This window comes from Salvia splendens, chromosome 7 (assembly GCF_004379255.2).
Source record: "Salvia splendens isolate huo1 chromosome 7, SspV2, whole genome shotgun sequence".
In the NCBI taxonomy this organism is placed as follows: domain Eukaryota; kingdom Viridiplantae; phylum Streptophyta; class Magnoliopsida; order Lamiales; family Lamiaceae; genus Salvia; species Salvia splendens.
Genome location: NC_056038.1, coordinates 14,051,513 through 14,066,301, shown reverse-complemented (window position 1 = coordinate 14,066,301; position 14,789 = coordinate 14,051,513). Strand labels below are relative to the sequence as shown.

General features: G+C 37.2%; 1 protein-coding gene across 1 annotated transcript; it reads left to right on the top strand.

Moving 5' to 3' along the window:
- Positions 1–11,561: 11,561 nt before the first annotated feature.
- On the top strand, positions 11,562–14,358 carry LOC121810450 (G2/mitotic-specific cyclin-1-like). The gene is made up of 8 exons (XM_042211216.1): positions 11,562–11,598; positions 11,798–11,826; positions 12,721–12,836; positions 12,939–12,999; positions 13,087–13,263; positions 13,345–13,452; positions 13,525–14,084; positions 14,159–14,358. The coding sequence occupies exons 1-8, from the start codon at positions 11,562–11,564 to the stop codon at positions 14,295–14,297; spliced, it is 1,227 nt and encodes a 408-aa protein (XP_042067150.1). The 3' UTR covers positions 14,298–14,358.
- Positions 14,359–14,789: the final 431 nt, after the last annotated feature.

Sequence of the window (14,789 nt, the reverse complement as noted above, 5' to 3'; positions counted from 1 at the left end):
GAATGGTAGCATGTGTTGTTTCTCGAATAAGAGATGAGGCAAAAAGTGGTGTGATGTCTATGAATTGTGTACATAAGAGATGATTAAGAGATGGATAAGAGACACTATTGGTATCTTACACACATAAAGTATATATTTCAGTGAAGAATAAAATAAGTTTCACTAATATTTCTTTACTTTTTAATTTTATAATTAAACAAATGAAAAATAATTATTTTAGAGTAGTGAGAGTTTATGATTTAAGTTGATCTGTATCCTTCATCATAAATGAAAAGATAGAAAATTGTGATAGAATCAAAACAAGAATCAAGATATTGATCGTAAATAAGAATAATGTTTGATAGTTATATTAGAGTAAGTTAAGAGTTGTTAATATAGCCTTAACAGTGTTTGGTATGTATCCAAGTTATGAGTTAGTTTCAGTGAATGATCCATGTTAATTTTTCAGTGTCTAAGAACCTATGTTTCAACCTAGAAAATTAAACTCCCATTTTGGTTGATTAGATTAATAACTTTGGAAGTTGAACATAGACAATGAAATGAAAGTAAAATATTGCCCCTTTATCTTTCTCACTCCTATCCGAGAAAATATATTGTTAAGGTTATTTTAGTCAACATAAAATTTAACATAATATTCAATATTTTCAACTAAAACACATGAAAACATAATACATGTCATGGTAATTAATCATTATCCATTAAAATCAAACTGAAGAAATTTGGGCACACTTTCATTAAAATTTATTTTGTCTTTCTTAAAATAATTTTAGAAATTTAAATTAGTTTTTTTATATTTAGTTAATACAATTTTTAAATTTTAAATTTAGTTTTTTGCAAGTATAATATTTCATTTTTATTTCACAAATACAAAAATTTAAGGAATATTGACACCTAATATCACGAAACTTTTCAAAATATTATTTTTTTTCCACAAACATTGAAATTGACATATAATATCACGAACTTAAATTGTTGTTTAGTTTTTCCCACTAGCAACAGAATCTAACTAAATTAAAATGAGATAATAACCGTATTTGGCATCTAGGGACTTTGAAATCACATCACCATCATTTTCAGTGGTAAATGAAATGTAGCCGGATTTTGTTGCTAGTGAAAAAAATTAAACAACTATTTAAGTTGGTGATATTATACGTCAAGATTAAAGTTTATGAAAAAATATAAATTTTTAAATAATTTTATGATATTAGATCTCGGTATTCCAAAATTTAAACAAATGTTTGAAATTGGAAAAAATAAATGCAATATGAGATGCAAAATTGAATTACAACTATAATGAAGCTGACAATATTACGCTTGTACCGATGGTATTTCGATTGATGTGAGACTAGTCAACATTAAAATTGATAAATAGAGTTAAAATCAAAGTGAAAGATGAAAAATTGTGATTGAAATAACGAATGATATTTTGATTGAGGTGAGACAAGTCAACATGAAAGTTGAAAAGTAGAATTATACTCTAATTAAAATGAAATTAAATTTCTAAAGAACGTGTGTTTTGACAAAAAAAAATGGATTATTTTTATGAACAAAAGTTGATTTGAAGCGAGTGTATCATAATATGTACTAATTTAAATGCATTTATTATGAAAATAAATATGCTATTTAATGGTACTCTATTAGTCTATGAAAAAATAATTTCAATGTCGAAATATATATTTTTTAATATGTAAATAGTAAAACAGGAAGTGGAAAGGGAGAAAAATTGATAAAATATAAAAAAGAAAAATGATAGTAATAAAACTTTTTATAAATAGAAATGATATTAAATTTTGAGGACAAAAGGAATAGTAGTATTAATAAAAAAAATTAAGTATTTCATATATAAAATGAAATTATTTAGAAATTCTTTGATTTTACGAAGAAAAATGGGTGACAAAATTAGTGATATGTGCATATATAATATTGAAGGAATTTTTATGGCCGCCCGTCTTGAAGTTTATGTTTCACTTAGATTATTAACCAACAATTTTGGTGGATTAACTAAAAGTTTTGGGAGTTGGACCAAGATAGTGGAACAAAAACACTAAAGTTATCCTCCATCTCTTCGATTCTCAATTTGTGCATATATATTATTTAGGTTATTTTGGTTTACATAAAATTAGTAATGATATTCTATATTTTGCACCAAACATACCAATTAAAAATATAAATAGCACAAACCATAATACATATCATAACATGGATAGTCTACTAAACGAAACCTAATTTTATACTAATTGTGAAATTAAAAATATAAATAGCACAAACCATAATACATATCATAACATGGATAGTCTACTAAACGAAACCTAATTTTATACTAATTGTGAATAAATGAGTTGATAGAATTTGAGATACATTTATTAAAAAAAGAAAAAATGAAATAAGAGCATTAGGTCATCCACAACGCTGTCACTAAACCGTCTCTTAAATTACTATTCGCGGGCCCCACTGTACTTTTTTACTCCATCCCTTAACTAAGAGATGGAACCTGCAACCCTTCATCCCTTAACCGTCCTTTAAATTACTATTCATTCAATTTCATTTTTTATTTTTATTTCCAACCAAATTCAAGTAAAAAAAACACACTTAATTAAAAATAAAATAAAAGTACAACTTAAAATTCAAAAAAATTTAAAAACCTCATTAATAAAATCCTAAAAAAATTAAAAATACATAATTTAAATTAAAAAACATATTTTTTTATGGTGGATTAATTTGTGGGAATGATTTGATATTTATAGAAGTGATTGGATGCTTTAAAAAAATAAAAAATAAATAAAAATTTGCAAAAAAAACGCCTATAAACGGCTAGTATATTTTTTGGAATTTTTTTTAATTTTTAAATTTTTCCTAAATTTTAAAAAAAAAACAAAAAAAATATTTTTCCGGATAAAAACGACGCCCACGCGCGGGCCGGCGAGTGGGCGTCACGGACGAACCGGAGCTAGCCACGTCGCCAACGCGCGTGGCTAGACGTCTCGTGAGCTGTCCCTCTGGGACGGGCGTTTCTCCGTGACGGGATGGAGACGGAAGGCTGCAACGCCCTCCCTTAACCGTTCCGTCACCCCGGGACGAGATAAGTGACGGCTAAGGGACGCGTTGCGGAAGGCCTTAGCAACCATGTCTTTTATCTGTCTCCTATCCATCTTTTATGTTCACTAAGATGTGCCCTACACCACTTTTACTCTACTCTTAATTAAGAAACAACACCTGCAACGCTCCACCTCTTAATCGTCTCTTCTTAGCTATTCATCATTTTATTTTTTCGATTTAAAAATGCAACTATTTAAAAAAAACATTTCACTAAATACATAATAAAAAAAGAAAATTATATAATTTAAAAAATACATCTAAATAAAAATATAAATTTTATTGAGAAGTGTGTATCAATATAGTTGCATGAATAGACGAGACCACATGAAATACTAGATTTTTTTTAATAAAAATGACAAGAAAGAGACAAAATAGGGTGTATGATTTATTAGAACCGTTCCAGGAAGGAGACGTGGCCGACGTTTGCTCCTCCTCATTGGCTTTGCGTGCATGCACACGGGTCGAAACCGCCGGTTCCGATTCATGAACCGGCGGTTCACGGTTCATCATCCCCATGAACCGGAACCGGCCAGCCATGGGTCCCGGCGGTTCCGGTTTCGGTTCAAAAAACCACCGTTTTTTTGACTGAACCGCTGGTTTGGCGGTTCAGCAATTTTTTTTTTGCATTTTTTTATTTGTTTATCTATGAAATGTACGTAAATAAAATTCAAAAAAACACGATGAAAGTTGTAATTTTATTGAGATTACAAGTTACAACAATTACAAATCACAAAAATTTTGAGGTCTTGAAGTCTTAAACAAAATTTTAAATACAACGAGACTACTAGTCAACAATGAAGCTAATTACAAATTACAAAAAAGACTTAGAAGTTCTGAACAATAATTTTATAAGTATATATACTCTTAGTCGGCGAAGGAGATCTTTCTACATAACTAAATTGAGGATACATTTAGCAATTCAACTTTAAATGTTGAGTTTAGTCTAACAATCAACAATTATAGTAGAATTGTCAAAAGTTTCTCGGATTTAGCCTTATAGAGAAATCTATTTCATCGACTAGAGTATATACAAATATAATTATTTAATTGTATTTGCATATTTTTAAAGTAGAAACAAATGGAAAAAAAAAAGAAATAAAGGAAAAAGGACTTGAGCTCAACTTAAATTTAAAATTTAAGTTGAGGTGCCTAAGTATCCTCAATGCTCATTTGCATTAGGGAATCAAAGCCCACGTAGTTCTCCTACCTTACTTACCTATCTGGCTTGGCCGGCGGTTGACGGTTGACCTACGATTCATCCCCGGTGAATTCTTCTTGTGATCCCTCCTGACGATCATCCCAATCATTTTCTTGTTCTCTGACGTCAGCTTTGGCCCAATTATCAAGTAACATCATGGCTTCCATTTTTTCACGAAGAGCTTACTTCTTGATTCATCCAACACACGCGAGCCAACACTAAAAGCGGACTCGACGGCGACAGTGGAAGCCGGAACAGAAAAAATCTCCTTGGCCATTGAAGCATGTATGGGAAAATCTTTCTCGTGTGTTCCCCACCAATCGACGACGTCGATTTGGGCGGGATGAGTAGGACCATCATCACCAAAGGAAAAGAGTGAATCGAAATATAAATCTAACTCACTTACCATACCTGAGGACCTTCCGCCGGTGCTGTAGCTGTATAGGTCGGCTAATTGGGATTGCGCGTCGGGGTCATCATAATCGGCTTGAAATGCGAAGCCAAAGTTATGTTGTTGAGGAGGGGGAGGTCTTCTAACTTGGTGGGTACTATTATACTTGGTTTCATATTCAGTGTAGAGAGCACGCAAGTTATACTCGAAGGTTTGTTGGATAATTGACCAGTTCAGGAGGTTTATTTGAAATGTTTCTGAGAGGTCTACTCCGAATTCGTCACTGGTATCCGATTGCAATGCTTTAAGTGGACCAAGATCAATAGAACTCAAATTGTTATAATAAAAAACTAAAATCTTGGAGGTACCGGCTAATTTCCATTTTGGATCCAAGACCTTTGCAATCAAAAACACCGTTGGAATCTCACCGAAATACTTAAGCCATTTCTCAATCATATAATATAAAACACACATCAATTCAGGTGAAGAGTAAGCATTTTTCATTGTAGTTTTAAAACCAAGTGATATATACATGCAATGCTCTAAAACACGAACAACAGTGCAATAATAAACACCCAATAATTCAACAGTTGCATTTTTGAAATATTTGAACAATTTAAATAAAGCCACGCTATGTTCCCAACAGCTATGCGAAAGATATAAATCATGAACGGGATAGGTTCTAAAGAAATCACATAAAGAATCTTTATGCGTCAAAGTAGAATTTAGACAATCATATGTCGAATTTCATCTATGAGACACATCCCTAGTAAAATTCGTATATCTTACATTCTTTTGATGGCAATATTTCTTCCAAGCTTTGCCAATAGCTGGGTTTTGATAGATTAATCTAACTGCATTTATAATAGGACTAACATTCTTTTGCAATAATTCAAGCGCATTTTGTACTCATAAATTTAAAATATGACATATGTATCTTTGATGAAAATACTTACCTCCAATAACCGGAGCACAAGCCGCAATCAAATCACTAATACTTGCAGTGTTAGCAGTTGCATTATCAAAACCAACAGAAAATATCTTATTGCATAATTGAAACTCATTCAAAACTTGAATAATTAAAGAAGCAATTTCGGGTGCAGTGTGTGGTGTCTCAAATTCTCTAAAACCAATTAAACGCTTGTTCAAAGTCCAACTATTGTTTACAAAGTGAACCGTAATGCCCATGTATGAATGCCGGTTAAAACAATCAGTCCATACATCTGAGCAAATGTTCACTTTGTGGCCCAAGTTAAGTAAATAACGTGATAATTCAACTTTTTTCTCTAAACATTGTCTAACGGTAGATCGTTGAACGGTCATTCGACCTACTCTTTTGATAGCTATGTTTAAACCACTTTGCATAGTAACCTCAAATTTGTTATCATCATAAACATTAAAAGGAAAATGTTTCATTGCAACCCATATAGTCAAACGTCAGCAAAAAAGTTTTGATCATATTTAAAAAGAGGCTACCTGACGAACCTGAGGCACCGGATTGGAAGTTTAGTTGGGTTTGGGTAGAGGTAGTTACACATTCTACCGGATGCTTTGTCACCAAATGACGATGGAGGGTGCCATATCACCCACCACTCGCAAATTTGTTGATTTTATCACAATAGTTACAATATGCATGAAACGCCGAAGTCTCTTCTTGAGAGTGCGGATCATGAGGACTTGGAATCACCACCGGGACCTTCTTGTAGTGTTTAACAAAAATATCAGATTTTAAAGCTTTTGTAGTGTTAGTGGGTGGAGGGGGAGGAGGCATCTCCTCATTTCCGCCGGTGCTACACGGAATACGAAAATGAGATCTATCATCATTGTTGTCTGAGTCCGACGATATAGACACGTCGTACTCGTCCTCTTGTTGTTGGGAACTACCACCGCCCATCCCCCCCACCTTGTTGCATTTCAGCGAGTAGCATGACCATCCTATGATCTTCTTCTATCTGTCAATATTATATAAGTTGAAGTTATAACTAGGAACACAAAAAAAAAATTAAAAACTCAATCTTATAAAATCATGAATTGTAAAAATAATTTTTTAGAACTTACTTGCATGCGTTCAGCCGCCACTCGGGAAACCTCTTCCATAACTTCTCGACGACTAGGTCGCCTTGATTTTGAGGGACGACTACTTTGATCTTGGGCAATTCCTTTGCCCCGATCACTACGTCCCGGTCCATCACGAGAAGAAGACATAGTGATAAATGAAAGTAGTATGGATGTAATATGGAGTATTGAATAAATGGTAAATTACGAACATAACAACAAATATGGTAGTAAGTAGTAACTAGTAAACAACTTGAGCAATTAGAGAGAATGATGAGAGAATAGAGAAATGAAGATTGAGAAGGAAATCCTTGTTAACATAACAATGGGGTGAGTAAAAATGATGGGGAAAGTGAGGTATTTATAGGAGTAAAATTGCAAGAAATAAAAAAATTCAAATTTCTAACTCGGCCGGTTTACCGCCTGAACCGACGGTTCAGTCCACGGTTTCTGACCGGTTTTCAGGCCTATACACTGCCACCTACGCTCTGCCACCTGAAAAAGCACCGGAACCGCCGGTTTTTATGCACACCTCGACTGCAACCCTATGCCCTAGCCGGAATCTGCCCGTTGGGACCTTTGAACCGATGGTTAAAACTGGCAAACCGCCGGTTACGGTTCGTCATATTCCCGAACCTGAACCGGCCCGCTTGAACCGCTGAACCGCCAGCCGGTTTAAACCACCGATGCCGGTTCTGGTTCATGAACCGGCGGTTCCGAACCGCAGGTTAACCGTCGGGCCGGTTCGGTTTGTGCATGCTTAGATCACCCGCAACGGTCGCGGGGTGTCTCGTATCTCGTCCCTCCGAGACGAGACGGAAGCGAGACGCGTTCCAGCGTCCCGTCTCGTCCCGGTCTAGCTAAGACGCACGTCCCACCGAGACAGCTGGCGCGCGCTGGCGCTGGGCGTGACGCCCACTCGCCGGCCGCGAGTGGGTTTCGTTACGCTGATGCAATAAATCATTTTTTTTTAAAAAAATTTGAATTTAATAAAAAAAATTAAAAATTCAAATTACTGTTTTCGACCGTTTTTTTTATTTATTTTTTTCTTTTTTACTACTCCTATTTCATTCTCATTATACACACAAACACACATCTATTCTTCCCAAATCATCTCCATTTCCTCTCCAATTTTCATCTAACCTCTCCAATTTTCATCACAAAATGTCCGGCGACGGAAACTCTGGCGACTCCGGCGGGTTTGACATCAACGCGTTTGGCGACTGGGGGCATGTACAATGTCTTGGGTGGTTCCGGTTCGTTGACGCCGGGCACCCACCCAAGGCTCGTCGACGCCGGCGGGGTACCAACCACCCTATTTTGATGTGAATGCATACGCTCGTTCCTCCGCCCCGAGGTATTCGCAGGGATTATCCGGATGAACCCAATCCGGAAGGAGGACGAGGTGGTGGAAGCTCCAGGGCATTCGACGCCGTGGAGGAAGAGGATGAGACGGCCGAGGAGGAGGAGGAGGATATAGGCCGTCATCCGTACAGCCGCAAGGACACGGTGGCTCTGTCACGACCGCAGTTAGCTAAGGATAGCATAACCGGGAAACCGTGACTAAGGATGGATTATAAGAAGCAGGGATAGAATTTAGGGGAAATTAAAGCCAAAGTAGAACGAGACACACAAAGATGAAGTCAAGCAGGGAAAATACTTATAACAAAATACACTCGATTATACAGAATCGAGTGACTGTTCATACAACTCCTGTTTATCAGAGTCAAAAGTAAAATAAGCATTTCCTTTTAACCGGCATAGCGGAAACAAAAGAACGCGGTCCATGTGTGGAGACATGAACCTCCGAGAGTTTTATTCATAGTTAGCTACTAGCTTGCTCTCCACAGCACTCGTCCCTCCCCATTTCCACGACTCAACCTGCACATTTAGAAATATATGCAGGGTTAAGTACAAAAGTACTCAGTGAACACATTGCCGAAAATTACACATATACATTTAAAAATATTGTCAAGTCATCATCACAGTAATACTCGGGGTTTTATTGAAAAGACCCGAGCTTACTAAAAAAATATTCACATTGGGCCCTTTTTCCTGTACTTAGCCATATCTGATCACATTGTGCCGTCGAGATGGTGTTCTAGCACGGTCACCTACTCTGCCCATCATGTCAGAGGTATCCTTGTGCCGGGAAGGTGGCCACCTTCCTCGGTCACCTGCTCTGCCCAACATGAAAGAGGTAGCTTGTGTACACTAGTCCGAGCGGGGACACCACCCTCACTGGGACCCGAATTCGACTTATATCATCATTCATAATTCCTTTGGCCTTAGCCAAACAGATAGGCATCATACACAAAACATTTATGGCAAGACAACATCTTTAAAAATCACGAACATGTGTTCGTGTTTTCATATAATACGATTTGTATTTTTAGTATAAGAAAGCTCACCTTGATCGTTTAGTTTCCTTAATTTGAATCTTTCGCTCCGACTTTACTTGCGGAGGTAACCTTTTGAAAATATCACAATAGGAAAGAAAAAAAATACTAATTTAGTTTTAAACTAATCTAATTAAATGAGAAATAAAATCTCAAGGTTTAACTTTATTATTAAAGTTATTATTATTATTATTATTATTATTATTATTAGAAAATTTCCAAATCTTGCATTATTTACTACCACTTCGTTTGCTAGTTAGGTTCCAACCAAAATTGGTATTCTATACTTTACTAACTATTCCTAAATAAATAAAACAATTTGGGCCACAACTATTTATTTTAGCTTCCTTAACCATTTTATTCTTAGGTCCAAAATAATTAAATTCGGAATGGCCCTCACATTTATTATGCATTGTAGCTTCAAAATATTTAGAAGGAAATGGGCTCAAATTATTATTTTCTAATTCTCTCATCTTCTTAGCCCAATACATGCAGCCCAATTCCTAAAAACTCTAGCCCAAAGGAAAAAAAACTAACCCTACATGACACTCAGTCATCATCTTCTCCATCATTTCACAAAAATGCACCGCCTCTTTCTCTCCTCCCTCTCGACGCCGCCGATCCGCCTCCCCGCCAGCGCCGTCGCTCCGGCGGCGGCCCTCTCTCCCTCTTCCCTCTTCCTCACGCGCCGCCGCCCCCCTCTTTCTCTCCAGATTCGCCGCCGCCGCCACTGTGCATGCACAGGAGACGGCTTCCCCGTCCTCTTCCCGGAGTCCGGCCGTAGCAGCAGAGGTCTCTCTCTCCCTCGGTCGGTCTCTCTCTCGGTTCACTGCACCGCCGTCGTCACCGAGAAACTCCCGGAAGGTAATGTTAAATTTCTTCTCTTTTGTTTTTATTTTATTTTATTTTCTATAAAGATTTTGTCTTTTATTTATGTTTTGTGTTTTAGCTTTGTAGATGTGGCAAGATTTTGAACTTATAGAAAGTCATAAGGGTGTGGGGTTGCCCTCGTCGTCTCCGGGCTGCCGAGCTTGCTGCCTGAATCCGGCTGATTCGTCTCCTAAGATAAGTATTTCTAGCTACCCTATGTTATTTCTATCATTCAAAAGTTTGGGGAAAGAATTTGGTTTTGGCATGCTACTTGTAAGTGTTGGGTGAATTTTGGAGTCCCTGATGTAATATGTGGAAATAGTGGTTACCTAGCATGTTTCCATTTTCATTCCTACTATAATCTGATGTATATGCATAAAAATGAAAGAAGATTTGGGGTTACCTTTTTATGTGGGGGCGAGGTGGTGTTGGATTGGGGACTTGATTCTACAAGTGTGTGCAAATCTTCCTCCTTAGACTCTGTCCGATATGGAATTTGAGTGGGCAGAGGAAATAGTATGTGGGGTGTGTGAAGGAATTATGTGGGGTTTGTGAAGGGGTGATTAGGATATATGATGGTGATGTTTTATGGTGAAGGAAAGTGAGTAAATATACTGATCTATAAAAGATGGCAAACGTAACCTGCAATTATTCTTGGAGAGAATGTTCACCATATGTGTCAGAGGATGAGGATTTTTTTTCCATACTTCATTAATGCCTTCATAAATGCTGCATTTATTATTTCTACTACTCATCAAGTAGCATTAAATGCATTGTCATGACAAAGTCCTTCTCGGATAAGCTAAAAAATATATATATATATTAATTAATTAATTAATTTTTTTTATTGGTATTTGCTTACTTAATCATTTAATTTGGTGTAGGTACAATCGGCTCAAGTTCGTGGCTGTCCGCGTTGAAGTACCCGATTTTTCGTAGGATGTATAAAATTAAAGTTTGTTGGACTTTTATCGGATGTATCCGATATTATTAAAATTTAATTTTTGGGATCTTATTTATTTATTTAAAATTATTACATTCTTTTTTTTTTAAATTAACTTCATATATTTATATCATATATATGAAGGAGGAAATTACAAATCAACTCCTATAACAAGGAGGAAAGACAAATTACTCCACCCAGGGTTCGAACTCGAGACCTCCAGGATGTACGCGGTATCCAGCACCCTTTACCGCTAGGCCAAGGGGCTTGGATTAAAATTATTACATTCTTATAGGTGTAATATATCTATATTTTCTATTCACTTGTCTAACATTAAAACAACAACGACAATTTATCGTGGCTCGGATTTAATCGCATAAAAGTTACTTATATAAGTAATCAAGCTAATAATATTGTTTCTAATAATATCGGCTTAGCGGGTCATTACAGGCTCTGTACAACGCCTGGATCAGCGTCTCGTACAATCCAGTGTTTCAGATTTACCTATCGAGTGTTTCATAAGAAGAAGAAGAATATTTTTTTTTTCCAAGAAAAAGAAGAATATTTTACCTATCGAGTGTTTCAGATTTACCAAGGGGGTTTTCAAGAATGGCGTCAAGACAAATGATTCAACAGCAGACCAGAGGTATCGCAGCGATCTCTGACAATTATTATGCATTTTGTGGCCGTGCTTGGAAGGCATTCTAGATTTAGGGCTAAATCAATAATGGAATTTTGAGTTTCCGACGATCTAGAATCTTTAATAATTTCCACGCTTTCTAGACAATTGGGTGAAAAATATTGTCGATTGAAGTCTGATTTTGTGTTTTTGATTGTGATTGTAGGAGAGGAGGAAGGTGTTCCTGGCGCTAGTGTCCACTATAAGGCGGACAAGTCCTATAGCCCCGTCTCTTTTTTTTCCACAACCTCAGTTTTTTTGTAGGCGCCTAAAAAAAGGTTTCTGCCACTATAGGCGGACACTTCCAATAACCCCAATTTTTTTCGTTTATTTTAATTTAATTATAATTAAAATGATCGGATTATACGTAATTAAAAAAAACTGCTATAAGTGAAGAAATTAAAATTAAACACTACATTTTCGTCGTATTAAAGTACTGAAAAAATTATACAACAAAATATTAATCTATTGAGCATCACGATGGTGTTCACACTGCGCCGCCACCTCCCCTACGTGCCCAAACTTCTTCAATCAAATCAGCCTGGAGTGTGGTATGTGTTGTGCTCCTGCGCATATCAGTGAAACGGTGGATTAAATATCCATTGCTTTGTGGTATGCCCATCTGGATCGGCACGGAGTAATCACACGAGGGATCGCGACCTCTGCGATCTCCGCCGCGCGCCGCATCCTCTGCGTCGGCGTCGTTCTGCACCTCTTGAATCAGAGAATTCCACGCCTCGTTCCACAAATCGCCCGTTTTAAATACCAATGGAATCCACAAATTTATTTGAGAGAATGAGCAAGTGAGGAATTGGAATGGTGTAATAATAATAAGTGAAATAAGGTGTATTTATAGGTAAATTAAATTGAATTTAAAAAAACAAAAAATAAAAAAATCGTCCACCCCGCAAACCGCCCCCACTATAGGCCGGCGCGCCGGCCGCCCGGCGACCTGCGCGTCATCGCACATTTCTCAGCGGAAGGCCTTCTGCCCCCTTTTTTTTGTCCCGCCCACTATAGACCGCCCCACCTTCGCCCCCGCCGGGGCGGCCAGCGCTCCTATACTATAGTGGACACTCTAACAAACAGAAAAACATGACAGCGGAGAGGAAGAATCGCCGCGCACTCGGTGATATAGGAAATATGGTAACTATTCGTGACGTCAATGGCAAGCCGCTTCCTCAGGTTTCTCGACCTGTTACAAGGTACTACTACTAAAAAAATTCAACTACTACTTGTTTAAATGGTTGATACTTTTTCATTGTGGATTTCTTTATTATATATCATTGTTGTATTGTATCTATCAGGAGTTTCTGTGCTCAGTTACTGGCTAATGCACAGGCTGCAGCTGCTGCTGAGAATAACAAGGTTTCATTTCCTCAAATTAAATATAATAGTACTATATTTCTTGTATTGGTTCGACCAAGTTTTGTTGATAGTTTTAGTCTTTGATAGTGCTTGGCAGTGAATCCCAATGTGGTGGTGGATGGAGCTCAGGCTCAGCCAGCCAAGACACTTCAAAAGAGAGCTGTAGCAAAGCCAAAGCCACAGGAGATTATAGTAATTAGCCTTGACTCCAAAGAAGATAAGCCCAAGGCTAAGGCTGGAGAAATGTCATTGAAAAAGAGGTTAGTGTTTTTTCAGTTCTTGAATACATTTCATTAATCAATTTGGTAGGTTGAGTGACATTGTTTGTGTGATGTGTTATGTTAGGCTGCTTGTGGGCCAAAAGTGGACATTGATGCTGCAGATGCCAATAACCATTTAGCAGTTGTTGAATACATTGATGAAATTTACCAATTCTACAAATTGCTGAGGTATGTATATCTATTTATGCAATTTGCTTGTGTTGTGGTGGAATGCGACATCGTTAATTGGGATTTGTGTGTGCAGCCCGAGGGCATGGCAGGGGACTATATGGATTCGCAGCCTGAGATCAATGCAAAGATGAGGGCAATCATGGTTGATTGGTTGGTGCAGGTCCACAACAAATTTGATCTCTCTCCAGAGACCCTCTACCTCACCATCAACCTTGTGGATCGATATCTTGCATCGAAGAAGACTCAGTTAGTGGGGTTAGGGGCAATGCTGATAGCCTCTAAATATGAGGAGATTTGGGCGCCTGAGGTGAATGAGCTGGTCTTCATCTCAGACAGAACTTACTCCTGTGCAGACATCTTGGCCATGGAGAAGAAGATCCTAGGACAGCTGGAATGGAGCTTGACAGTTCCCACTCCATACGTGTTCCTTGCCCGGTTCATCAAAGCATCCATGACTGATGCAAAAGTGGAGAACATGGTGTATCTGTTGGGTGAGCTTGCAATGATGAACTACAGCAGAGCAATAAGGTACAGCCCCTCGTTGATTGCTGCCTCAGCAGTCTACGCAGTGCGCTGCACCTTGAGCATTGCACCAGCTTGGAACGAGACCGGCCTCTTGGAAGAGCAGCTCATGTGAGTGATTTTTCCTTGGTCTTTTAGTTTTCATGATAGTTGGATTGGTTGTTGATTGTGTCTTTATGGTTTAGGGAATGTGCTAAGATGCTGGCAACGTTCCATTCGATGTTGTTGGACGGGAATATGCGTGGGATCTACCGGAAATACCAGGGCTCAGATAGGGAAGCTGTTGCTCTCTTGCCACCACCAAATTCTCTTTTGTTGCCCTAATCCTTCATCTCATTTTGTTTCTTTATTATTCTTCAAATTTTCAAAAATTATACTACCATGACTTGCCATGTCCTACAAATTATGTAACTTCTCATATGACAAATGTGATCATTTCATATTATTCATTATTGGAGTTACTTTTTTATGTTTATTTACGATTTTGAAAAATTACCAAATCTATCTCCTTGTCAATTTTGAAAAAACAGAATTCCGTTATAATTTTTTAAATGCAAATAAATTTTCAAATTAGAAAAGATTGATTCAGGAAAAAAAAAGAACAATAAAGGGATAAATAAATGACGACGATTAAGTGCCAAGCTGGGAGAGGTAATAGATGACGACGATCTAAGGTGAGCAAGAGAGAAATATCAATTAAATTATGTATTTTTTGATCAAAAAATTACAAAGAGGCTAGAAAAAACCATCGAAGAAAACGTTATATGGTTCAACTTCTATTCATTTTGAAAAAGAACCATCAATCAAACCTTATAT